Below are 27,322 nucleotides of genomic sequence, written 5' to 3' on the forward strand. Positions count from 1 at the left end.
AAAGGGCGGGCGGAGGGATCTCAGAGCGGAGTTTGCTGAGGGATGGCAGCGGAGGCGGCGCGCTCTGTGATTGCTCCGCTCGCGCGTGAGGTGATCTCAGCTTATGTGGCGTCAGCTGGGCGGGTGGCTTGAGCACCGCCCTTGGCCTGGGCAAGCGACCCGCTGCAACCGAGCTTTTCAGGGCCCGCGTCCTGAGGTACTGGAGAGACAGACAACAAGCTCGGGAAAAGGGAGATTGTGAAAGAGACCGTCTACACACGGAAGGGTGGGGCGATGAGGTCAGTCCCATACCACCCCAATTAAGACCAGTCTGACAGGTATTAATGTATGGCATAACGATAACAAAACTTAGTTGCTGTCTGGATTATACGGAAACAGGTTTTCCGAAATAAATTTGTATGTTTTAGGCCAACGCGATGTATTGGAGGCAGCCCTCTGTCCAGAAAGATTTTAAAGCGGAACTTCAGTCCTAAAGCTACAGTCACTTGGCCACCCGCTCCTGTGGTCTCAAGCATGTATATATCACGACCACCAAATTTAATTCGCGTCCTATATCACTCTCACGAGCTCCCGACCATCCTCATGTATTTACTCAGCCACTATGAAGAGCTAGGTGTTGTGCTAGATAGGCGCTGGGGATACAGCGGTGGAAGAGAACTGCAGGGCCTTCAGGGAAGGAGCAGGAGTATCTAATTAACCTGCTCAACACCTCCACCTAAATGCGTTTCATCTCCTTGTCGGTAAATCCCGAAATGGATTTCCCTCCTCCTACCCCGCTGCCAACTTGCCCCTCCTATGAGGCCCATGTAGTATGGGCACCACTATGCATCCCATTGCCCTCCTCCATTCCTCATATTTAATCAATCACCACATCTTACAATTCCACCACTTTGAATGTTTCTCACTCACCACGACCTTAGGTCAGGTCTCCTTGTTGCTTGTCTGCATTACAAAAGTACCCTACCTGGTACTTGTCCATTCTTGTCCTTAATCTGTCCTCCCCACTGTTGCCGTTTCTTGTATCTCTAAAAAATGTTGCAATCATCTCTGTAGATTTCCTCCATTAGAAAATGAACTTGAGAATAGGGATCATGTCTTAATTGTTTTTATATTCTGCTTTTATCCTAATACCTACCAGAGCAGTTCTCAAAATTGTGGTCCATAGCCCTCTGGGTATCCCCAAGAGCCTTTCAGAGTATCTGCAAAGTCAAAGCTCTTTATAATAATACTGTTATTTTCTTTATCACAGCTGGAATTTGCCCTGATAGTGTAAAATCAGTAGTAAATAAAAACTTCTTGGGCTTTGGCACAAATCAAAGGCAATGATACCAAACTCAAGCAGTTATTATTCTTCACTGCCATGCACTTGCAATAGGAAAAAAAATTACCTATTTCACTTAAGACTGTCCTTGATGAAATTGTGAATATTAGTTTTATTAAAGTTCAAACGTTGAGTACATGTATTTTTTAACTAGCAGACTTTTTTATGGAATAACATTTTGCTTGAAAGAATGACTACCAAGCTCAGATCATTCACATTTATTTGACATTTTCTTGAAAATGAAACCAGTCTGTCCTTTTAAAGAAAATCATTGGCAATATTTGTTGTCAATGATAAAATTAAAGCTTTCCAGGGCACCTGTGTGGCTCAGTCTCTTATTGATTGATTTTGGGTCACGTGATTTTGGCTTATGATCTCTGGGTCATAAGCTCGAGCCCCAAGTTGGGCTCCATGCCTGCTTAAAATTTTCCCTCTCCTCCTGACCCTTTCCCCCCAACCCCACCCCCGGGCTCGCACTCTCTCTCTCTCAAAAAACAAACTTTCAAATAAAAATTAAGAATTTTAGAAAACTTAGCTACTACTGTAAACTTGACAACATAACTAATTCTTGAGGCTTTTCTGCAGAGGAAGATTTAGTAAGGATTTTGTGTAATAAAATGTGTCAACATTAGAATCTTTGCAAAATTCATTGAACCAGTATTTTCAAATGACCAATGCATGATGTTACCAAATCATGCATGGGTAAAATATTTTTTGAAAGTACAAGTTAGACCAAAAGATTTTCATAGAATATAAAAAGTTCATTGATATACCTCTAGATTCTACATTGTCACTAACTTTTAAGATACTACCACTTATAAAGAAAATTACCTATAATTATCTGAAAAAGTTGTGTTTTTTTTTTTTAAGATTTTATTTAGCTATTGACAGAGATCACAACTAGGCAGAGAGGCAGGCAGAGAGAGAGGAGGAAGCAGGCTCCCTGCTGTGCAGAGAGCCTGATACCCAAGCCGAAGGCAGAGGCTTTAACCCACTGAGCCACCCCGGTGCCCCATCTGGAAAAGTTATTAAAATATTCCTGCCTTTTCCAACTATATAGCTGTGTGAAGTTTATATAATTCAACACAAACAATGCACATGATTGAATACAGAGGCACATATGAGAATTCAACTATCTTCCATTAAGCCAGGCAGTAAAGGGATCTGCAAAAATCTGAAGTAGCACCATGTATTTCACTATCTTTTTTTATTTTTTATTTTTTAGAGAGAATGAGCACAGGCAATAGGGGGAGGGGCAGGAAGAGTGAGAGTTGATCCTAAGCAGGCTCCACATCCACCACAGAATCCCATGGGGGGCTTGATCTCACCACCCTGAGATCATCAGCCAAAATGAAGAGTTGGAGTCTTAACCAACTAAGCCACCCAGGTGCCCCACTCACTATTTTCTTTTATTTGAAAACATAACTATGTTCATTAAAATGCATTGTTTATGTTAACATGGGCTTGTTATTTTTAATAAATTAATATTTTTTTAAATATAAGACTTTTTTTTTTAAGATTTTATTTATTTATTTATTTGACAGAGAGAAATCACAAGTAGGCAGAGAGGCAGGTAGAGAGAGAGGAGGAAGCAGGCTCCCCGCTGAGCAGAGAGCCTGATGCGGGGCTCGATCCTAGGACCCTGAGATCATGACCTGAGCCGAAGGCAGCGGCTTAACCCACTGAGCCACCCAGGCGCCCCATAAATTAATATTTTTATTTCTCCACCTTAATTTGTATTACTGTAAATATGTATAGATATACACATTTTTTCAGTTCTTTAGGGTTCTTAATAATTTATGAGATTGTGAAAGACTCCTGAGACCAAAAAGTTTGTAAACTGCTGACCTAGAATATGAGTTGTGAGGCTTTCAATTTTTGTTCTCTGTGAACCACATCCCATACCATCAGTATGAACTTCCTATGAAATAGTTTTAAAACAAGACATTTGATTAATTATAACTCCAGGGTAGTCCTCATTATTATATAGCCGTAGCTTTTGTTATTTTAATATGAGTTTGCCAAAGTGATATTTCAGAAGCACATCATAAAATTAAAAGGGAGATTATTGATTCACCATGGATTCAACCCTACTATTATCTTATTAGTTGAGTATGATAATTCATCTTTTTCCTGTGCTGCCCATACTTTTCATCAGACCACTCTTAACAATATTGAAATTAAATTTAATTCCTTAATGTGAACTGAAATCCTGGGTGATAATCAAGCATTTGTGAGCAATGCCAATTTTTTTGTTTGTTTGTTTAAATATAAAGTTAAATAGTAAGATCTTGACTGAAAATTAGGATAATTTTATTGGAAAATGTATTTTTTTTAAGATTTTATTTATTTGACACAGAGAGAAGGAGAGAGCAAACACAAGTGGTGGGCGGGGGGAGGGGAGAAGTGACAGGCAGAGGGAGAAACAGGCTTCCCACTGAGCAAGGAACTGGATATGGGCCTCAATCCCAGAACCCTGGGATCAGGACTGGAGCCACCCAGGCATCCCAGAAAATGTTTTCTTAAAATAATAATAGTAGTAATAATAATAATAATTTTCTTTCTGTAATCTTCCTCAGATATATTTGGAAGGGGAAGGAGGAGGATTATATTAAGTACAATACAAACTACAGCCATTTCTCCAGAGAGCTCTTCTCCTTCTCAGCTTGACCTTGAGCCTCTGCTCACTTTCCCATAATTCCTCAATAAAATGCTGCTCTGACAAGAAGGGTGATTCCCTTAAAATCCCCAAAACCACACTTTGGACATATGACCTTACCTTTACAACTTTACTGAAGGACTGTAGATAACAAAGTAAAATTTTAGAACCTGAAAGAACTAAAACCATACGCTAAACATGACTGTTTCTAAAGAAAAAGAACAAAACATTAAACATGTCATGGGGAGCAGGAGTTAGTTTCCTTCATAGACACAGAACATTATGTGGTTTTCCTTTTGAAAATTTACTACTATGCTGCTCCTCAATGAAGGAGTTTTCTTTATTCTTTTTAAAGATTTATTTATGTATTTTAGAGAGAGAAAGAGAATGAGAGCAGAGGGGCAGGGAGAATCTCAAGCAGGCTCCAGGCCCAACACAGAGCCTGACACAGGGCTTGATCTCAGGACCCTGAGATCATGACCTGAACCAAAATCAAGAGTTGGTTGCTTAACTGACTGGACCACCCAGGCACCCCTGAAAGTGGTTTCTTTAATCCCTAATGTCAAAAAAATCTCCATTTCAGTGAATTCTAATCCCTACCCACAGAAATTTATTTCACCCAAGGATCCGCAACCCACCCACACCCAAACCCTAACCTGCCCCTCCCCAAAAGGGCCCCCAAAAGGGCAGTTCACAGGGCACAATTACACAGAACATTTCCCTAAGACTGAATTTTTGAGTAAGAGGCAGTTAAGCAAAGCTGTCTCATTTGACACATCAAGTCAAGACCCCTCAAGTTTCTATGCCAGTGTGAAATAAGATGTACATCTTCATTTCTTCTGTAGTTTTCTGATAACTTACTGGACCAAATACACACACCAAGAACAAATATCTTTCAGCCCTGGGACAAAGACAAATAAAGGAAGAAAAACATTTTCCTAAATGCAGCTAAATTCACACAGATTCCATTGCTTTTAGTAGAGATGGTACTGTATGTGATTATGCAGAAAGAAGTGGTTTTCCCATTGTGCATCTTCAGGGTTTCAGACCTTGTCAACTAGAGCATTGGAAATAATAGGATTATCTATTGCTGATGGATACTTTTCAGGAACACAAAGATCTGGGTAACTTTGAAATTATATCTTTATAATAATAGGCCAGAGAAAATTATCACTATTTTCTCTTTGTTGCCTACACTTTGGTGTCGTATGTAGAAACCACTGCCTAACCCAAGGTCATGTAGTTTTATGCCTATGTTTTCTTCTGTGATTTTTATAGTTTTACTTCATATGGAGGAGTTCGGTGGATTTTGAGTTAATTTTTGTATATGGTATGAAATAGGGCTTTAAATTCATTCTTTTGCATGTGGATATTCAGTTGTCCCAGTACCATTTATTGAAAAGACTGTCCTTTCACCATTGAATTATCCAAAGACCCTTGTCAAAAATCAACTGACTGGGGGCGCCTGGGTGGCTCAGTGGGTTAAAGCCGCTGCCTTCAGCTCAGGTCATGATCCCAGGTCCTGGGTTCGAGCCGCACATTGGGCTCTCTGCTCAGCAGGGAGCCTGCTTCCTCCTCTCTCTCTGCCTGCCTCTCTGCCTACTTGTGATTTCTCTCTGTCAAATAAATAAATAAAATCTTTAAAAAAAAAATCAACTGACTGTATATGTTAGGGTTTAATTCTGGACTCTCAATTCTGTTCCATTCATCTATGTATCTATCCTTATTCAAGTGCCACAGTCTTTTTCTTCTCAGTAATATATACACTTATATATTATATAGTGTTATATAATATAATTATATATTATATTATATTATATATATATAATAAACTTACAGTAATTTCTTTTAATGAGTGACTTCTAATTAATATGTCATAAATTTATATAGATGTGGGTGCATTTATGTACTTATTTATACAAAGCTTGGGAACTTGATAAAATAACTTTTAATGGTCTTTCAGCTCTGTTAGTAAAATAGGACTCTTAACAATTTTATGTATGTTTTTAGGTTAACAGGATTCCATCTGCTGTTCTCATGGCATTTGACCACTGATTTTGCAATTAGTGCTCATGGATTTAAAGTTTACTGTGAAGGTAAGTGATGGTAATGTAAAAGGACCATTGTCCAGTTTAATGTAATCAACCCAAAATTCTCCAGAGTGGAAATGGAAGAACTACAAGGAAGGAAGATACAGTTCATCTTATCTCAAATCTTGTTTTAAGATTCACCTTCTTATTAATTATTAATATATAATAAAATATTAAAATTAGTGGGCTTTAATGTTTTGTCATAGTCATGTCATAGTGTATCTAGACAGAGGAAAATCTTTCTTAGGAGACGAGACTATGAAATCACTATAGACCTAGAGATTAACAAAAGGAATTGAAATCTGAGACTAACAGAAAAGTAGGCCTATTTGAGTTTTGGGCTCACAGACTCTACCCTATTCTCTGTGCTCCACCGCTCAGCCAGAAAATAAACTAGTAATCTGTCTTCTTTGCAAGTTAGGACCAAGAGAAAAAAGTCCTGTAAGAAACAAGAGTTGACATCTTCCATTCCTAACCAGCCTTTTCAATCCCACAGGTCCATAATTCTTTAGCCACAGAGAGAAATACTAAAAAGCTCTTGAGACAGTTTTTATTTGGAAGTTTGTTACAAAGTCATGGCATCAAAACATGACCTAAGTTGATTAGGAGGACATTTATAATCTCTATTTATCCCATGTAGTGTGGGTACTCATATGTTTTACCACAGAAGTATTGTTTAATAATGGGGTCAGACCCTAGGTTCTGCTGAGTGTTAAAAACATACAGAATCTGCATGTCTTTCATTTTTAAGATGTGAAAAAATTCTGATGGCAAAAATATTCTGAGGGTTTCAGATACAGATCATAGACTTCTGATTTCTTCTTTATGTGATTTGACAATAAGTTTTCAGTTTATTCCCTAGTTTCAAGAAGAGCCCCTTCCTTACCCATAGGAATATCATACCAAATTTCAACTCACCTCCCCAGGACTATATTACCAGAATGCATCACATCAGTTCTGATATCATCTTAAGAAACACAAATATTACGGAAGCAGTGGTTATTTTCTAAAGCACATACTTCAAAATATGAGGGATTTTTTTTTTTTTTTTTTTTTTTGCTTAAACAACAGAATTTAATATTCTCACAGTGCTGGCTAGAATTCCCAGATCAACGTGTTAGCTGATTGAGTTCCTGGCAAGAGCTCTCTTTCTGGCTTATAGATTGCCTTCTCATGGTATCCTCACATGGTGGAGAGAACTCATGTCTCTTCCTTTTCTTATAAGGACACCAGCCCTGTTGGATCAAGTCCCTCCATTATAACCTCATTTAACCTTTGTCAGCTCCTTACAGGCCCTCTCTCCAAATATAGTCACATTGAGCTTAAAGGCTTCAGCATATGAATTTTTTCTTGAATCCTCTATGTTTGAAATTGGGAAGTACGAGTTTTCCAAGTTCGTTATTAATTTTCAGGATTGTTTGACTTTTCTGAGTCCTTCATTTTTATATGAATTTTAGGATCAGCTTATCAATTTCTACAGAAAGAGATTGCATTGAATCTGTGGATCAGTTTGGGGAGGACTGCCCTCTTAACATTAAGTCTTACAATCCATGAACATAGATACCTTTCCATTTATTTAGGTCTTCTTTAATTTCTTTCAGTGATATAGAGTATTCTGTTTTCAAGCCTTCCACTTCTTTTGTTAAATGTATTTATGAGTGTTTTATTTTTTTTATGTTATACATGGTATTATGCATGGGATAATTTTCTTGATTGCATTTTCAGATTGCTCACTGATACTGCATAGAAATGCAGTTAAATTTTGTAAATTGATCTTCTAGCCTTCTAGCTTGCTAAACTCTCATTTACTAGTTCTAATAGGTTAATAGTTCATCAAGATTTTCTAGGTATAAGATTATGTTATCTATAAATATAGTTTTATTTTTTCCTTTCCAATATGATTTCTTTTATTCTTGTTCTTGCCTAATTGCCATGGCTTAAAACTCCAGCACAGTATTGGATAGAAGTGGTTAAGAACAGACATCCTTATCTTGTTCCTGAAACTAAGAGGAAAGGATTCAGTGTTTCACCACGAAGTATGATGCTAGCTGTGAGTTTTTTTGTAGATAACCTTTATTAGATTGAGTTAGTTCCCTCTAGTCTTAGTTTGCTGAGTGTTTTTATCTTGCAGGAGTACTGCATTTTTTTTCAAATCCTTTTCTGTATCTGCTGAGAAGATCATGTTGTTTTCGTCCTTTTTAATATGTCATATCACATTGGTTGATTTTTATTCGTTGAACCAACCTTGTGTTCCTGGAATAAATCCCACCTGGTCCTGGTATATAATTCTGTTTGTAAATTACTGGATTTGGTTTACTTCTATTTTGATGAGGATCTTTGCGTCTGTATTCATAAGGGGTATTGATCTGCCCCTTTCTTGGGATGTCTTTGTTTGTGTTTTCATTATCAAGATAATACTGGCCTCGTAGAGGATATTTAGATCTAATAATTTGGTCTGCTGCTTTTTGTTTTGATTGTCGTGCACTCTCTGTGTGGAAGATCAGCCTGAGGTTTAAACTTAATGTCTTTTCTGAGCCTTTCCCTGGGCATATTTGTTCACTTTCTAATTTTCCTAAACTATGCAGTTGTTTTTGAATGTCCTAGTTTTTGATGTCTGGCTCCCAAAAGAGGAAGGAGAGGAAAATGAAGGGATGAGAGAAGTATACCAGAGCTTTAAATCCCAGGGAAGTCACCGTGGGATAGAGGGGGAGGGGCTTGCAACAATTGGTGGGAGTGCAGCAATGGCCACCCACCTTTTGTCTGCACTTCTCTGTTTTTGTTTTTTTTTTAAGATTTTTATTTATTTATCTGACAGAGAGAGATCACAAGCAGGCAGAGAGGCAGACAAAGAGAGAGGAGGAAGCAGGCTCCCCGCTGAGCAGAGAGCCTGATGCGGGGCTCAATCCCAGGATCCTGAGAGCATGACCCGAGCCGAAGGCAGCGGCTTAACCCACTGAGCCACCCAGGCGCCCCTGCACTACTCTGTTTAGAAGCTGCAATGGGTTGGGGGGGGGTGCCTGCATGGCTCACCTGGTTCAGCATGTGAGTCTTGGTTTTAGCTTGGAGCCACATGTCAGGCTCCAGGAGCCTGCTTAAGATTATGTCTCTTCCTCTCCCTCTGCCCCACTCCTGCTCTCTCTCTCTTGAAAAAGAAAAAAGCAGCAATCAGCAAGAAGAGCTAACATATCTGATATTTGGAGGGTAGAGTCCTTTTACTGACCCCTGGTTCCTGCAGGTTTTGTGCAGGGTGCTCCAGGAACATGTGCACAGCTGCCTGTCAGGGCATTGAGAGGGCGAATGGTAAATACATAGGCACTTTATTTTATTTTTATTCCAGTATTATTAACATAGAATATTATATTAGATGAGTACAACATAGTGATTCAACAATTCTATGTATTATTCTGTGCTCGTCAAGATAAATATACTATTAATCTCCTTCAGCTATTTCACCCATCCCCCCCATCCACCTCCCCTCTGATAACCATCAGTTTGTTTTCTATAGTTAAGAGTCTGTTTTTGGTTTGTTCCTTTTTTCTCATCATTTGTTTTGTTTCTTAAATTCTACATATGAGTAAAATCATATGGTATTTGGCTTTCTCTGACAGACTTATTTCACTTACCATTATACCCTCTAGATCCATCCTTGTTGTTTCAAATGGCAAGATGTCATTCTTTTCTATTACTGAGTAATAGACCATGACAGATAGGTAGGTAGGTAGGTAGGTAGGTAGAGATATACGCATACATATATAGTACTTCTTCATCTGTTCGTCTATTGATGGACACTTGTGCTGCTTCCATAATTTGGCTATTGTAAATAATGCTGCCATGAACATATGGATGCATATATCCTTTCAAATTAGTGTTTTTATATTTTTTGGGTAAATACTCAGTAGTGCAATTATTGGATTGAATTACTGGATCATATGGTAATTCTGTTCAATTTTTTGAGGAATCCTGTTTTCCTCAGTGACTACAAGTTTGTATTCCCACCAAAAGACGGTTCCTTTTTCTCTATATCCTTTATAACACTTGTTTCTTCTGTTTTTGATTTTAGCCATTCTGATAAGTATAAAGTGATAGTGTGGTTTTGATTTGCTGATTGATTTTTGATTAGTGTGGTTTTGATGATCAGTGATGTTGAGCACCATTTCTTGTGTCTGTTGGCCATCTGTATTTCCTCTTTGGAGCAACATGTATTCATGTCTTCTGCCCATTTTTTAATTGGATTGTTTCTTTGCTTTGCTGTTGAGTTGTATAAGTTCTTTATAGATTTTGAATACTCAACTTTTATTGAATACATCATTTGCAAATGTCTACTCTCATTCAGTACGTTCGTTGTCTTTTTTAACCTTCACTGTGCAAAAACTTTTTTTTGATGTGGTCCCATTAGTTTATTTTTGCTTTTGTTTCCCTTGCCTTAAGAGACAGATCTAGAAAAATGTTGCTGTGGCCAATGTCAGAGAAATTACTTGCCTGTGCTCTTGGATTTTTATGGTTTCAAGTCTCACATTTAGGTCTTTAAGCCATTTTGAGTTTATTTCTGTGTATGGTGTAAGAAAGTGGCCAGTTTAATTCTTTTGCATTTAGCTGTCCAATTTCCCAACGCCATTTGTTGAAGAGACTGTCTTTTCCCCATTAGATATTGCCTCCTTTGTCAAAGGTTAATTGACCATATTATTTTGGGTTTATTTCTGGGCTTTCTATTCTGTTTGGATAATCTATGTGTCTATTTTTGTACCACTACAATACTATTTTGATTACTACAGCTTTGTAGTGTACCTTGAAATCTGGGATTTTTGACACCTCCAGTTTTGTTTTTCTTTTTTAAGATTGTTTTGGCTTATTCAGGGTCTTTTGTGGTTCTCTATAAATATAAGGATTGTTTGTTCTAGTTCTTTGAAAAATGCTGTTGTTATTTTGATAGATTTATAGATTGCTTTGGGTAGTATGGACATTTTAACAATATCGGTTCTTCCAATCTATGATCATGGAATATCTTTCCATTCACTTATGTGGTCAACAATTTCCTTCATCAGTTTTTTATAGTTGTCTATTTTATTCCTGGGTATTTTATGATCTTTGGTATAGTTGTAAATGCAATTGTTTTCTTTTGGGGGAGGGAGATTATTTTCTTAAATTCTCTTTCTACTGATTCATTATTAGTATATACGAATACAAAGGATTTCTGTATATTTATTTTGTGTCCTGAAACTTAATTCATTTATCAGTTCTAGTAGTATTCTGGTGGAGTTTTTAGGGTTCTCTACATATAGTATCATGCCATCTGCAAAAATGAAAGTTTTACTTCTTCCTTAGCAATCTGGATGCCTTTTCTTTTCTTTTCTTTTCTGCTGTGGCTAGGACTTCCTAGTACTCTGTTGAATAAAAGTGGTGAGAGTGGACATCCTTGTCTTGTTTCTGACCTTAGGGGGAAAGCTCTTAGTTTTTTACCATTGAGTATGATGTTTTCTCTAATCCTACTTTCTTAAGAGGTTTTTATGTTGAATGGATGTTGCACCTTGTCAGAGGCTTTTTCTGCATCTACTGAAATGATCATATAATTTTTATTCTTTCTCTTGTTGATGTGATGTATCACATTGATTGATTTACAAATATTGAGTCACCCTCACATCCCAGGAATAAATCCCACTTGATTGTGGCAAATGTATTAACAGATTTGGTTTGCTAGGGATTTTTGCATCTATGTTCATCAGAGATATTGGCCTATAGTTCTGGGTTTTTTTTTGTGGTTTTTTTTTGTTTGTTTGTTTTGTTTTTTGTCGTGTCTTTATCTGGTTTTGGTATCAGGGTAATGGTGGCCTCAATACATAGGTTAGTATTATAAATTTGGTTTGTAACTCTACTTTTTGTTTTCTACATGAATTAAGAGATTAATACATTAAAAAAACAATTAGTCTAAAAGCTAGCATTATTGCAACTGGTTTGTAACTCTGCATTCTGTTTTCTATACATATTTAAGAGATTAATGCTTTAAAAGTATTATTGGTTTATGTTTTGGGGCACACATTGTGGAAATACATAATTTTGTGACGTAACAACCAAAAGGAGCAGGGACAGAGCTCTCAAGGAGCAGAGGTTTTGCATGCTATTGAAGTTAAGCTGGTATAAATGCAAATTAGAGTGTTATAACTTTAGCGTGTTAAATGTAATCCCCATAGTAACCGTAAAGAAAAAATAGATATGGAACATGAAAGTAAATAAGAAGGGAATGTTAACAATTCACTGCAAAAAAATCAGCTAAACACAAAAGAAGACTGTAAGGCAGGAAATAAGGGTCAAAAATGCTCTATAGCATATAGAAAACAAAAAACAAAATGATAGAATTTTAATCTCCCATCAGTGATTATTTTAACTGTAAATGAATAAGCCAGTCATGAAAACATAAATACTGTGTGATTCCACTTATATGAAGTACTTAGTGTAATCTGAATCATAGAGATAGAAGAATGATTGATGTCAGGGGTTAAGGGAAAGGGGGAATGGGGAATTACTATTTAATGAGTATAGAGTGTCAGTGTTATAAGATGAAAGTTATGGAGATGATAGAGATGATCACACAACACTGTTCAATATATTTAATACCATTGCACTGTATATTTATTTAACACCATTGCACTATATACTTACAAATGGTTGAGACAATAAATTTTGCTATGTGTATTTTAGTGCAATAAAATTTTTGAAAAAAGATGTTTAATGCATCAATAAAGTGTCAATAAAGTCAAGTATTGGAAGCAACTTAAATGCCAACTGCCCAACATTTTTAGACCACAGTTGACCATTGAATAACATGGTTTTGAATTGCATGGGCCCACTTATATGTGGATTATTTTTTGTAAATACAATACAGTACTGAAAATGTATTTTCTCTTCTTTATGATTTTCTTAATAACATTTTCTTTTCTCCTAGGTGACTTTATTGTAAGGATGCAATATATAATACATATAACATATAAAATATGCATTAATCCACTGTTATTGGTAAGACTTTTGCTTAGCAGTAGGCTATTAGTAGTTATGTTTTTGGGAATTAAAAAATTACATACAGATTTCAACTGCACTGAGGGTGAGCACCCCAACCTCACATTGTTCAAGGGTCAACTGTACTTTATTATTATATTTCATAATGGAATATTAAAGAACAGATGGAATAGCTACCAAAATAATTATGAAGACCACATAGGAAAATGGGGAAGTATGATAAGATAAAATTCTAATATATATTAATAGTTGCTAATTATAAAAACACATGTGCTAGACAGTTTTGATTTTTTTGCATTTAATACATTATATACATTAAGTCCTCATTAAAATACAACACCCTGGGATTTTTTTTTTTTTTTATCAGAAGGGAAAAATCAAGGCACAGACTAAGTGACTTTTGCAAGACCAAGTAGCTAATTGGTGCAAAATTGTTTGGTTCCAAATCCCAGTATATTTGCTGCACTGCTATTATATGAAACAAACTATATGCATATGGTTATAAACACAAGGTAAAAGATAACTTGCAAACATTAAATTGGCTGTGTTAAGAGAATAGGATTATGTGACTTTTTTACTCTTTTTGTAACATACTTATTGGGAAAAAAATGAAAAGAACAAATAAGCAAAAAAATAAATAAATAAAGTAGTGTTATCTCAGTCCCCCCTAGATTTAATTGCTATTATGTTGTTTCCTGCTTAAAAACTTATTTTACTGTTGTTTCACCATGTTTTCAAATTAAAATATAATAAAATAGAGGTATAGCACACGTGATAATAAACCAAGGTAACTGGAAAATTCAGCTATGTTTCATAGGGCATAATAACAGTCCTAAAGATTAACAGGACTTAAAATGTTTAAATGTTAAATGGCACTCTATTAATAGCTGCTATTAGATTAAGTATCTTCCATATACCAAACACTTTTCTTTTGGTGACTTGTATAGAAAATTCAGCTTTCTCTTAGTTTTTCTAATTCTTCCTTTAATTCTACCAATAAGGAGGAATCCTAAGATAAAGGTATTTATTACATCATAGAACCCTTACAAATCTCTGTTTCTCTTCCACAACTTTGGCACTAGGACAGTCCTTCATCTGCCCTATTCCCTATGCCATCTGCCCTAACCCTATCGTTAGGGTAGGGTAACTATTATAACAAAACACCCCAAAATCTCAGACCCTCACTAAGAATTTATTTCTCACTTATTCAGCAGTGCAAAACAGCTATGCCTAGTTGAGGGGCTGTCTTCTGAGTTGAGACTCAGGGAGTGGGACTTCCTAGTTTTGTGGGTCTTCATTGCCCAGGACCTCCGGCCAGACAGGGAATGGAATGTCTGTTTAGGAGCTAGGTCTAAAAGCAACTTACATAATTTCTGCCTAGATTTCATTCAGAGAAGTCAATCACAGGAGCCTCATATAATCACAAGGGAAGCTTGGAAATGTAGTCTGATGGGATGCCAAGAAGGAAAATAAAGGAAAGGGTTTGTTATAAAGAATAGCAGTAGCTGTAACCACATACAACCTAACCTAGCCGGGCGTGAACGGGTGGATTGTGCTATGTTCTAGGCTTTAGGATGAACAACTGCCTTTTGCTGGTGTTTAAATTTGTCTTTCTTTATCATCAGTATTGTGAAAATAAGATTAGGTATAAAAGAAGATACTTACCTGTTCTGGTTATAATCTACTAAGATATATCAATACAAACCAAGCTAATTGGGCTCCTTTTCTAGAATACCAGATACAAAGAAATAAATCAACTTCTTATTTGTGAGCTACCAACAGGCATCTTATGTCACAGAAAAGAGCCTGAGAAAATGAAAATAGAATCTGAGACAGGTGAAAAGCACAGCATCCTGATACTGCTCAGTTTCTGAATGTAGGTGTGACAAAAAAGCAGAAAGCCCTCATTCTTTACGAAAAAAATATTTATACTAACTTCCTCTTTAAGAATGGATATTAACTTTTTATCAGTAAAATTTGTTAGCTGGGGGCATCTGGGTGGCTTAGTGGGTTAAGTAAGCCTCTGCCTTTGGCTCAGGTCATGATCTCAGGGTCCTGGGATCGAGCCCCACTCTGCTCAGCAGGGAGCCTGCTTCCCCTTCTCTCTCTGCCTGACTCTCTGCCTATTTGTGATCTCTCTCTGTCAAATAAATAAATAAAATCTTTTAAAAAATGTGTTAGCTAGATAGAAAGCCAAAGAAATGCATTTTTGTTTTGACAACCTACTTTTCACAAGATAAAAATTTTCTTAGCACAAATAAGTTACTGGTTTACTTTTTCTGTTACAGAAATGAAACCTTTAATTGATTTTATTGCTTCAGATGTTTGTGAAAGTTAGCTAAATCAGAAAAGTCACACAATAGTAATTGTGAAAATTACATAAGGTTTTGAATTGTATCTGTTTATGTAGAATATTCAACAGTAAGCCTCCTAAGCTTTTTTTTTAAGATGCATTATATTCGCACACTCTAAAAACTACAGTTTTAACTATTCTCTTCTCTTAGTACACTAGAATTTTAATAAAATGATTTTAAACAGTTTTTGCCCCCAGAGCCGAAACACAATGCACTTTCTTTCTCACACTTAACACAAAACTAGTTTCACCTGGGTCTTCTCTGGCTTTAGTTACAGGAGCAGATTTTTGTTTTGTTTCTGTTTCTGTTTTTTTAGCTTACCTATATAAAGATTCTAATCTTTGCAGTGGAAAGAGTTTTGACAAAACAGTTTTGCTTGGTCTCTAGGAACCCTTCTGCACTGTTGATGGGAATGTAAACTGTTGCAGTCACTGAGGAAAAGAGTACGGAGCTTCCTCAAAAAGTTAAAAATGGGGGGCGCCTGGGTGGCTCAGCGGGTTAAAGCCTCTGCCTTCGGCTCAGGTCATGATCCCAGGGTCCTGGGATCGAACCCCACATCAGGCTCTCTGCTCAGCGGGGAGCCTGCTTCCCTTCCTCTCTCTGCCTGCCTCTCTGCCTACTTGTGATCTCTGTCTGTCAAATGAATAAAATCTTTAAAAAAAAAAAAAGTTAAAAATGGAACTTCCCTATGATCCAGTAGTCACATTACAGGGTATTTACCCCCCAAATAAAAAAACATTAATTCAAAAGGATACTTGCACCCCTATGTTTGTAGCAGCACTATCAATAACAGCCAAATTATGGAAGCAGCCCAAGTGTCCACCAATAGATGAATGGATAAAGAAGATGTGGTACATATTAACTACTTTTTTTCACTTTTGTTATTTTCAACTTACAGTGGGTTTATCAGGATGTAACACCATTAAAAGTGGAGGGAGATCTGTAGAGGATTACTGACCGTGGCTATGCTTTATGCTTAACAGAGCTATCCTGTTCCTGATGGAGAAACAGTAGGGACAGTACATTCATTTCAGTTTTTAAGCTGGCATCTAAAACCAGATTGCTGGGGCGCCTGGGTGGCTCGGTGGGTTAAGCCGCTGCCTTCGGCTCAGGTCATGATCCCAGGTCCTGGGTTCGAGCCCCACATCGGGCTTTCTGCTCAGCAGGGAGCCTGCTTCCTCCTCTCTCTCTGCCTGCCTCTCTGCCTACTTGTGATTTCTCTCTGTCAAATAAATAAATAAAATCTTTAAAAATAAATAAATAAATAAATAAATAAATAAATAAAACCAGATTGCTGTGCTTTGTAACTCCAAGATACAAATGGCCTTATTACCTATAAATCTTGGGTTGTATAAAGACATTGTATAACAAAGAACTTTTAAATGGAATCATTACTTTTTAAAAATTATCATAATTCCAAGGTAACAGAACAAGTATATAAAACAGTGTCTGTCACAGACCTGTACCCCTGGGGATAAAAATGTATTATATGTTTATAAAAAATAAAATTAAAAAAAAAACAGTGTCTGTGACATTTTATTATGGTAACATTAATTTCATAGCCATAAATTGTCATTATCTCTTAGGAATGCATGAAAAGACGCATAACATGTAATTCATTTATATCCAGTTTCAGTTCTATAAGTACATCAGAAGTTCTCAGTTTTTATTATGGGTACACTGTTCAAAATTTAATTGCACGTGTAAAAAGTTTTAAAGCTGTTATTTTGTCCATAATTTCATATGCTCCTATCATAGTTAGTGCCCGAGTTAGTTGGTCTCTTAAAGCATCAGTAGTTAGTGACAAGTTGTTACTATCCGTTTTCCACCTATCAAGTGCTTGGCGGACTCTCTCACTTAATGAAACAGTGCTGAAAATTTTAAAGATAATATTATTTTAATTACCAATTAAGAATATTTAAGTTACTTAAAAATTATATACCTAGGTTTCCAAATCAATTTACCAGTGATTGGTACCAGAAATTGATTTCAAATCAATTTACCACCAATTTGAAGTGAGGATTAAATTATTGGTGAAGATAGTTCATATAAAAATTAACACAGAGCTTGGCAAATAGTGGATGTTAGCTTCTTGCCAACACTTGTTTCCTTGTAGAAAATCAGTTCAATTAACTTTCAATTCTAAGAGAGATATACTCAGGATCTCAAAACAATAATTGTGGGTTATTTATTCTAAGGTAGTGTATTACTGCTACAGTACTACATGTTTTATAACTTGATCTCATGACAGGTCTCTCAGGTAACTATATCCATTTTACCAGTGGAGAAAGTGAAGTACCTAGAAGTTAAGGGACTTACCCAAGGTCACAAAACTACTTGTAGTTTAAAACTAGGCAGTTTGCCATGGGAGCCCTTACTCTTAACTACATTACCCACATGGTTCTCAACTATATAATAAACTAACATCAGAGTCTTTTACAGCAAATTAGAATTTGTGTTAATATGATGTTTCAAACCCTATATTTTCAAAATGATATAAATCAGAACATGAGAATAAGCTTATACTGCCTGTTGTTCTTCATACATACCTCTTTGCAGAAATATCTGTTTCTGAGATGACCAGGTTTAATTTTTGACACAAAAACTTAAAATTTGTTTCAGTGATGTTATTGGCAACTATGTTGAAGATCTTCTCTAGGATTTTCTCTACATTTGAACATAAAAAAATTTCAAGTCATTTCTTTTAAAAAAACATACTCTATTTTGCATTATTATTATATCTCGGTCCCTTAATTCTGTGCTCCTATCAAATATCTATTTCAAGTAAAAGTGAAAAGTAAGATGCAGACCTAATATACAAACTGAAATTTGAACCATTTGTTCTATTTTCTTCCAAAATCTGAATAATCAACATGTAATGGCCATTTAAAAGTATATTATAAGCAACTTCAAAGTGATTTTCAAAATCTTTATTTCCTTGAGGATTTGATAGAATCCTTTGATTCTAGCTTTAATTATAGCTTCTTTATGTACCATCTTTTAAAAAACCAAGTTTACATCTACTATAAATATAGTGTATGTATGTATATTTTATATTCAAATCACTTTATTTAACGAATGCTTAGATATAAGTAGAGAGGTTTTAGTTTTTTTTTTTTAAGAAAAGCTTCTAGCTAATTTGAACTAGATCTATTTTTTTTAAGATTTTATTTATTTATCAGAGAGAGAGAGAGCACACACACAAGCAGGCAGAGTGGCAAGCAGAGGCAGAGAGAGAAGCAGGCTCCCTGTCAAGCAAGGAGCCTGATGCAGGACTCGATCCCAGGACCTAGGATCATGACCTGAGCTGAAGGCAGCAGTCTAACCCACTGAGCCACTCAGGCATCCCTAGATCTATTTTTTGTTACTGTTAAGGTACTTTGGGAATTTTCAAGAACTAGCAATCTCCCACCCCTCTGTAATCATCTCAGTCCCTCAGACTAGATGTATGCTAATGATATAGATGAAAGCCCAATGTCCTAAGCAAAATTTTAAGGAAGGAACCCCATGTTCTTTGTTAACTGGAGAATAACTATATCTCCCATGATGACTTCCTCTTCACTCTCTTTAGTGCCTGGAATATGAAGGCCTCTTGGATATAAAGAAAGGATATAAATAGCTAGGGTTCTTTTATTTTTGCTGACTTTGATCTATTGCCACTTCTCTAAATTCTCTTCCTATTACCTAATAAGAATACTTTATGGATTCTTGGAAACTTCTAAAAACTTTATTTTATAGAAGTAATTAGAAAAAACATCTACTATGGCTTTTAATTTTATCTCTTATTTTCCTTTCATCAATGAGGCCCAATTCTTAAAGAAACTTCTAACTAGTAACCATGCCCATGGCTTAAAGAGGACTGACTGTACATTGTTAGTGACCATCTCACCAGACTATGAGATTATGCTGACATAAACTCCTGATTACAGACAGGGAACATAATAGAATGATGTGGAAGGATGGTTTTGTTTACTTCCCCCAAATCTGGATCCATACTTACTAAAATGATTTAATTCTTCTTAAGTACTCTTTGAATTGGAGGACCAAACTCTGGGTCCAATCTAAGGATTGACAGTGAGAAGCATAATCAGAGTCCCAGGAAAAAGCTTAGTTTTTGGGAATTTAGCCTCAAAGAAAGAAATTTTTATGCCAGAGTCTTGGAGAGACCAGTCTCCATCTGGTGCAGTGGAAGGATCTTAAAGAAAATGGACCTGCTCTCTGAAATAATCAGGGACAACCAAAGGAATGTTTAAGGGCAAAGAATGAAGACTACCCACGACTGCAGACAGGTGATCATAGTGGGTCAAAAGCTGACTGGCTTCTCTGGAAAAGATCTCAGTACCTTCTTCAAGGCCAGATGAGCTTTTTAGAACAACTACATGTGGTACTGCAGATCAGAACCCAGGAAGAAGTTTTTGTGTGGGATATTTAAGTCAGCACAACAATGATGAGAAAACTGTGGAAGGGTATTGAGGCCAATAAGTGGATAGGAGCCTGGCCCTCCACTTGGGTTTGCCTGTTTTCAATGGTTTAGTTTGTGTAGACCCAGATTAAATAATCTGAATTATAAAAATAAACAACTAACCTTCAGAAAAGGAAGATGATAAATGCTTTAATGCCTCTGCCAGATTGAAAACCTCTAATGAAAGCATACTACCTCTTAATTTATAGACGATACTAGAAAATGACTTACATGCTAGTAGGTCACTCACTCATCACCTACCATCTCTTTGATCTGCCCTCTGTAGATAGTGTGCAATAGTATACAATTGTTTTCCTTTACAGATTTCCATTGGAGGTCTCAGCAAGGGGTTATCATCAAAATTTATCTCCTTCAGTGAAAAAAGGTTGTGGATACCATTAAGCAGAACTGTCAGATTATTTCCTAGTAGAAAAGAAGTTATAATTGAAGTATACCTTTCTGCATAAAGAAAAATCTGAAGATAAGTAACAACTACTTATAGGGCATTTACTGTGTGTTACTGCGGACAGATACACCAAATAGAAACTTTTATCTTTGTTTCCTTGCTAGGAGTGAAAAGAAGGAAGCATAGAAACAGTGCTGTGGTTCTTTTCTCTCAGAGGATGGCAAAATGAGATCGGAAGCTATCCTTTTATATATAGGAAAGGACTTCACAGAGTAGTTATGATGGCATTTTTTTAAATAAAACTTTTTATTTAGAATAATTTCATATTTACAGCAAGTTGCAGAAATTGTAGAAAACTCCTGTATATTCCTCATCCAGTTTTAGTTTCATCTAATGTTATCATCTCACATTATTGTATTACATTTGTAGAAACTAAGATATATTGGCACATTAACTATTAAATAAACTTCAGACAATTTTGGATTTTATTAGTTTTTTTCTATTAGTGTCCTTTTTCTGTTCTAGAACCCATTCCAGGATAACACATTGCATATGGTTCTGTCTTCTTCGTCTCCTCTGGTCTGAGACACAATTGCTCAGTCCTTCCTTGTTTTTCATGATCTTGACATTTGAACAGTACTGATTAGGTACTTTTGTAGAATATTCCTTAATTTGAGTTTATCTATTTTCTCATGATTAGACTGGGGTTATGGGTTTCTGGAAAGAATACCACAGAGGTGGGCACCTGGGTGGCTCAGAGGGTTAAAGCCTCTGCCTTCGGCTCAGGTCATGATCCCGGGGTCCTGGGATCGAGCCCCGCATCGGGCTCTCTCCTTGGTGGGTAGCCTGCTTCCTCCTCTCTCTCTCTGCCTGCCTCTCTGCCTACTTGTGATCTCTCTCTGTCGAATAAATAAATAAAATCTTAAAAAAAAAAAAAAAGAATACCACAGAGATGAAGAGCTCTCATCACATCACAGCAGGGGTACGTGATACCCATATGACATTACCAGCGATGTTACGTTTGATCACTTGGCTAAAACAGTGTCTTGCCAGGTTTCTCTGACATAATGTTTTGATTTTTTTTCTTGTCCATACTGTATATTTTTTGTAACTGAGTTACTAAGTCTGGTCCAGCCTCAAGGACCAGACTCTACTTCCCTAAATTGTAATGTTTTCAAGACCCCTTAATCCAATGTAAACTGAACATAAAAAGTAAAACTGTGGTGACTAACAAGGTAAGACTTAATAATTTAGAGGAACATTTAGAGAGGAACTGGCCCATAAGTTTGCCTATTATTTATACATTTATAGTTATATTATTTTTAGCCCTAAAGGAACCTGGTTCCTTTCAATGAAGAATAGCATTCAGAAATCAAGATCAGGATACTACTTTTGCTCATTTCTTCTGGGAGTGTGTATATATATATATATATATATATATATATATATGTATATATATACATATATATGTATATATGTATATGGGGTTTTATAATGTGCATTATAAGCTCATAACTATAAATATATATGTGTTATATTATATATACATATATATGACATATATATGTGTATATATATGTCATAACATTTAGTGTTTAGGTGTTTAGGGTCTGGCTTCTTTCTGTTAGCATAATACATTTGCTATTTATTGGTGTTTAAAGATGTTTAAAGGTGTTAAAGATGTACTATTTAAAAATAGTTCCTTTTTATTAATGAGAAATATTCCATTAAATGGATGTACATACATCATCCATTCACTAACTAAAAGACATTTTGAATGATTCCACTTTTTGGTGATTATGAATAAAACCACTCTATATATTTGTACTCAGTTTTCTCTTATGGATAATAAATTTACATTTCACTTGAAAGTGTAGCTAGAGTGTGATTGGTGCGTTGTATGGTAAATATATATATAACTTTATGAGAAATGATGAAACTGTTTTCCATAGTGTGTATCATTTTGCATTCCTACCACCAGTGTATCAGAGTTGCAGTTACAGCTCTTGGTATTGTCAGATTTTAATTTTAGTTATTCTAAGAGAAAGATTTCATTATAGCAGTTCTTTCTGCCCACAGGTCCTGTCCCAGTGCTTTAATAAAAGCTCCTTTTTGCACACACACAAAAAAATCTCATTGTAGATTTAATTCGCATTTCTCTCATGAATAATGATTTGAGTATATTTCCTTGTGCTTTTTTGCCATTCATATACATTCTTTGTAAAGTATCTGTTCAAAATTTATGCCAATTTTTATTGAGTCAACTGTTTAATATTGACTTTTGAGAATTATTTTTTATGTATTCAGTAAATATTTTCTTCTGGTCTGTGGCTTTTCTTTTCATTCTTCAAGAACACCTTTTGAAGGGTAGAGGTTTCTTATATATATTTTTTTAAGATTTTATTTAGGAAGAACCTGGGTGGCTCAGCGGGTTAAGCCTCTGCCTTAAGCTCAGGTCACGGTCTCAGGGTCCTGGGATCCAGCCCTGCATTGTGCTCTCTGCTCTGCAGGGAGCCTGTTTCTCTCTTTTCTCTCTCCCTGCCTCTCTGCCTACTTGTGATCTCTCTCTCTGCCAGATAAATGAATAAAATATTTTTTAAAAAAGATATTATTTATTTACTTGGCAGAGAGAGAGAGTGAGAGAGAGAGAGCATAAGAGGGGAGTGAGAGAAGAAGAAGCAGGCTCCCTGCTGAGCAGGGAGCCCGGATGTGATGCGGGACTCAATCCAGAGACTCTAGGATCATGACCTGAGCTGAAGGCAGTTGCTTAACCAACTGAGCCACCCAGGTGCCCAGAGGTTTCTAATTTTGATGAAGTCCAATTTTTTTGTGGATTATGATTTTTGTGCTGTGTCTAAGAAATCTTTGCCAAAGTTAAAAATATTTTCTTCTTTGTTTTTATCTAGCAGTTTTACCATTTTAGCTTTTACATTTAGGGTCTGTGATTCATTTTCAGCTGGGTTTTTATATTGTATGTGGTGTGGATCAAAGTTGTTTTGTTTTGTTTTTAATGTTGCAGTTTATTTTATTTTATTTTATTTCATTTATTTTTGGCTTGTGGCCATCTGGTTGCTCTAGCACCATTTGTTGAAAATTACATTGGATTACATTCACATATTTGTCAAAAATCTATTGACCATAAATGCATGGGTCTGTTTCTACACTCTCTATTCAGTTCCATTGATCTATGTCTGTCATTTTGCAGTTGTACAGTCTTGACTACCATAGCCTTTGATAAAGCTTAAAAATCAGGTCATATGAGTCCTTCAACTTTGTTCTTTTTTCTTTTTTTTTTTTTTTTAAGATTTTATTTGTTTATTTGACAGACAGAGATCACAGGTAGGCAGAGAGGCAGCCAGAGAGAGAGGAAGGGAAGTAGGCTCCCCACTGAGCAGAGACCCTGACGAGGGGCTCGATCCCAGGACCCTGGGATCACGACCCGAGCCGAAGGCAGAGGCCTTAACCCACTGAGCCACCCAGGCGCCCCTGTTCTTTTTTTTTTTTTTTTTTTCAAAATAATTTTAGCTATTCTATTTCCTTTACCTTTTATATAAATTTTAGAATTAGCTCATTGCTTTCTGAAATAAAAAACTTTGCTGGGATGTATATTGGAATTGAGTTGAATTTAAAAATAAGTTGGGGAAAAGTGACATATCAACAATATCAAGTCTTCCAATTTATGAATACTATATTTCTTTGTATTTAAGTCTTGTTTATAGTTTTCAGCATATAGACCTTACATATACTTAGTCAGATTTTTACCTGTTTTATGTTTTTTTGGTATTATTTTAAGTGGTACTTTTAAAAGAATTCACTTTTCAATCATTCATTGGTAGTATACAGTTACTAGAAATATAGCTGACATTTGTAAATTAACTTTTTATATGGCAATCTTGCTTAAATTCACTTACTAATTCAAGAGGCTTTTTTTTGGAGATCCTTTGTGATTTTCTACCTAGACCATTTGTCTCTACAATCAGAGACCATTTTTTCCCTTCTTCCTCTCCAATATGTTTACCTATAATTTCTTTTGTTGTGGTGCTGGTTGTTGTTGTTGCACTAGTTAGGACTTACAGTATAATGTTGAAGAGGAGTAGTGAGAAAGGGCAGCCTTGCTTTATTCCTGATCACAATGGAAAATAGTTAAGTCCTTTACCATTGAGTATGATACTAGCTGTAGCTTTTTGCAAATGCTGTTTCTTAGGTTGGGAAAGTTCCTTCTATTCCTTGTTTTCTAAGAGGTTTTGCTCATTTGTTTTATAAAATCATAAATGATATTGTATTTTGTCATAGGCTTTTACATATCTAGTATGATGTTCATATGGCTTTTCTTTACTGATGTGGTGAATTACATTGGATTTTTTTTTTTTTAGATTTTCTCTCTCTCTTTTTTTTTCTCTTTCCAGTGTTCCAGAATTCATTGTTTATGCACCACACCCAGTGCTCCATGCAATACGTGCCTCCATAACACCCACCACCAAGCTCACCCAACCTCCCACACCCCTCCCCTCCAAAACCCTCAGTTTGTTTCTCACATTGGTTTTTTAATGTTAACCCAAACTTGCATTTCTGGGATAAATCCCACATAGGATATTGGTCTGTAAGTTTCCTTTCTTATACTATCAAGGCAATGCTGACCTTCTAGAATCAGTTGGAAAGTGTTTTATCATCACTTTTATGAAAGAGGATTTTAGAAATAGGCATTATTCCTTCTTTAAATACTTCATAGAATTCACCAATGAAATCATCTGGGCCTGCTTTAACAAATTTGGGCTATCTGTCAGCCCCCAATGATGCCTCTTATTACTCATCACCTTGTATAATTTCTTCCCACATTATACCAAGATTGGTCTGTGTGATCAACAGAATGGCAAGCAGACTCAGAGCTGAGCACAGAGCCTGACACCGGGCTCCATCTCATGACCCTGAGATCATGACCTGAGCCCCAAACCAAGAGTCAGGGAGTGTAATACATGACATTAAGAGAAAAAAGGGGAAAAAATATGATAATCTCAGTCGGTGCAGAAAATCCATTGAACAAAATTCAACACTCAAAAAAAAAAAAAAACCAACAAATTCAGAATAGAAGGAAATTCCCTCAGTATGTGAAAGGATATGTATGTATGTAGGTATGTATTTTTAAGTTTTCTTTTTCTCAGTAACATTTGTACCCAGCGTGAGGCTTGAACTTACAACCCTGAGATCAAGAGTTGCATGCTGCTCTAAGTCAGCCAAGCACCCTAAGAAAGGGTATTTATGATTAACCCACAGTTAACATTCCTACTAAAAGGTGAAACACTAAAAGCTTTCCCCTTACAATTGTCCCTAATATAGCCATAAGACAAAGATGCCTGCTCTCATCACTGATACTCAAAATTGTGCTGGTAGTTCTAGCCAGCCCAGTTAGTCAAGAAAAAGAAATAAAAGATATCCAGAGTGGAAAGGAACATGTAAAACTATTTCTATTTACAGATGACATAATACTATATAGAAAATCCCAAAGGGTCCACAAAAACTAGTAAAGCATATAAGCAAATCTAGCAAAGTTGTAGGATACAAGATGAACACACAAAAATCACTTATTTCTATATACCAGCAATGAACAATCCAAAAAAAGGAAATTAAGGAAACAGTTTTCATTTATAATACCATCAAAATTATGTAGGAATAAACTTAATCAAGGAGTTTCAAGACTTAAGACCTAAATAAATGGAAAGTCCTCCTGTGTTTATGGATTGGTATCTGAGCAAGGAATTTTGGGATTCAGTGCAATATTTATTATAATTCTAATTTTTTTTGCAGAAATGGAAAAGCAGACTCTTAAATTCTTATAGAATTGCAAGGGACCCAAATTACAAAACAATTCTGCAAAAGAAAAATAGAGTTGGAGCATTTTCTTGTTTCAAAAATTACTACAGAGTTACAGTGACCAAAACACTATGACAAAATCAACATACAGTAATCTGTTGCATTTCTATACACAAATAATGAAGCATCAGAAAGCAAAATTAAGAAATCAGCCCCACTTATAGTTGCACCCAAAACAATAGGATGCTTAAGAATAAACCTAACCAAAGAGCTGAAATGCCTTTACTCTGAAAACTATAAAACACTGATGGAAGAAATTGAAAATGACACAAAGACATGGAAAGACGTTCTGTGCTCATGGTTTGGAGGAGCAAGTATTGTTATAATGTCTACACTACCCAAAGCAATCTACAGATTTAATGCAATCCCTATTAAAATACCAACAGCAATTTTTCATAGAGCTAGAACAATCCTAAAATTTGTATGGAAGCAAAAACACCCCAAATAGCCAAAGCGACCTTGAAAAAGAAAAATCTGGAGGCATCACAATTCCAGACTTCAAGTTATATTACAAAGCTGTAGTAGTCTACACAGTGAAGTACTGGCACAAAAAATAAACATATAGATCAATAGAACAGAATAGAAAACCTAGAAATGAACCCACAATTATATGGCCAATTACTTTTTCACCAAAGCAGGAAAAAATACCCAATGGGAAAAGAACAGTCCCTTCAACAAATGGTGCTGGAAAAACTGCACAGCCACATGCAAAAGAATGAAACTGGGCCACTTTTGTACACCAGACACAAAAGTAAATTCAAAAAGGATTAAATATGTAAATGTGAGACCTGAAACCATAAAAAATCCTGGAAGAGAACACAGGCAGTATCTTCTTTGACATCAGCTGTAGCAAATTCTTTCTAGCTATGTCTTCTAAAACCGGGGAAACAGAAGCAAAAATAAACTATTGGGACTACATAAAAATAAAAAGTTTCTGCACAGCAAAGGAAACGATCAACAAAACAAAAAGGCAACGTACAGAATGAGAAAAGATATTGGCAAATGACATATCTGATAAAGAGTTAGTATCCAAAATATATAAAGAACTTGTAAAACACAACACCCCAAAATAAATAATCCAATTTAAAAATGGGCAGAAGGGGGCGCCTTGGTGGCTCAGTTGTTAAGTGTCTGCCCTTCGCTCAGGTCATGAT

The 27,322-nt window shown here is 35.9% G+C and overlaps 2 protein-coding genes across 4 annotated transcripts in view; one reads left to right on the forward strand and one right to left on the reverse strand.

The window, feature by feature from the left end:
* Positions 1-135: 135 nt before the first annotated feature.
* ANKIB1 (ankyrin repeat and IBR domain containing 1) overlaps positions 136-27,322 on the forward strand; it is a 259,272-nt gene continuing 232,085 nt past the window's right edge. The window contains exons 1-2 of one of the 2 annotated variants that reach the window (XM_047694615.1): positions 136-278; positions 5,991-6,076. The gene's annotated coding sequence lies outside the window, so the exon portion shown is untranslated. Of the gene's footprint in view, positions 318-5,990; positions 6,077-27,322 lie in introns of both variants that reach the window. The other variant, XM_047694616.1, reaches the window with a different exon arrangement.
* LRRD1 (leucine rich repeats and death domain containing 1) overlaps positions 17,089-27,322 on the reverse strand; it is a 33,418-nt gene continuing 23,184 nt past the window's right edge. For both annotated transcript variants that reach the window (XM_047694622.1, XM_047694621.1), the window contains 3 exons: positions 20,156-20,317; positions 17,982-18,099; positions 17,089-17,303 (listed from right to left, as the gene is read on the reverse strand). In XM_047694622.1, the coding sequence (XP_047550578.1) occupies positions 17,117-17,303; positions 17,982-18,099; positions 20,156-20,317 (467 nt within the window). In that variant the 3' untranslated portion in view covers positions 17,089-17,116. The remainder of the gene's footprint in view (positions 17,304-17,981; positions 18,100-20,155; positions 20,318-27,322) is intronic.

Source organism: Lutra lutra, chromosome 11, assembly GCF_902655055.1.
Source record: "Lutra lutra chromosome 11, mLutLut1.2, whole genome shotgun sequence".
Lineage (NCBI taxonomy): Eukaryota > Metazoa > Chordata > Mammalia > Carnivora > Mustelidae > Lutra > Lutra lutra.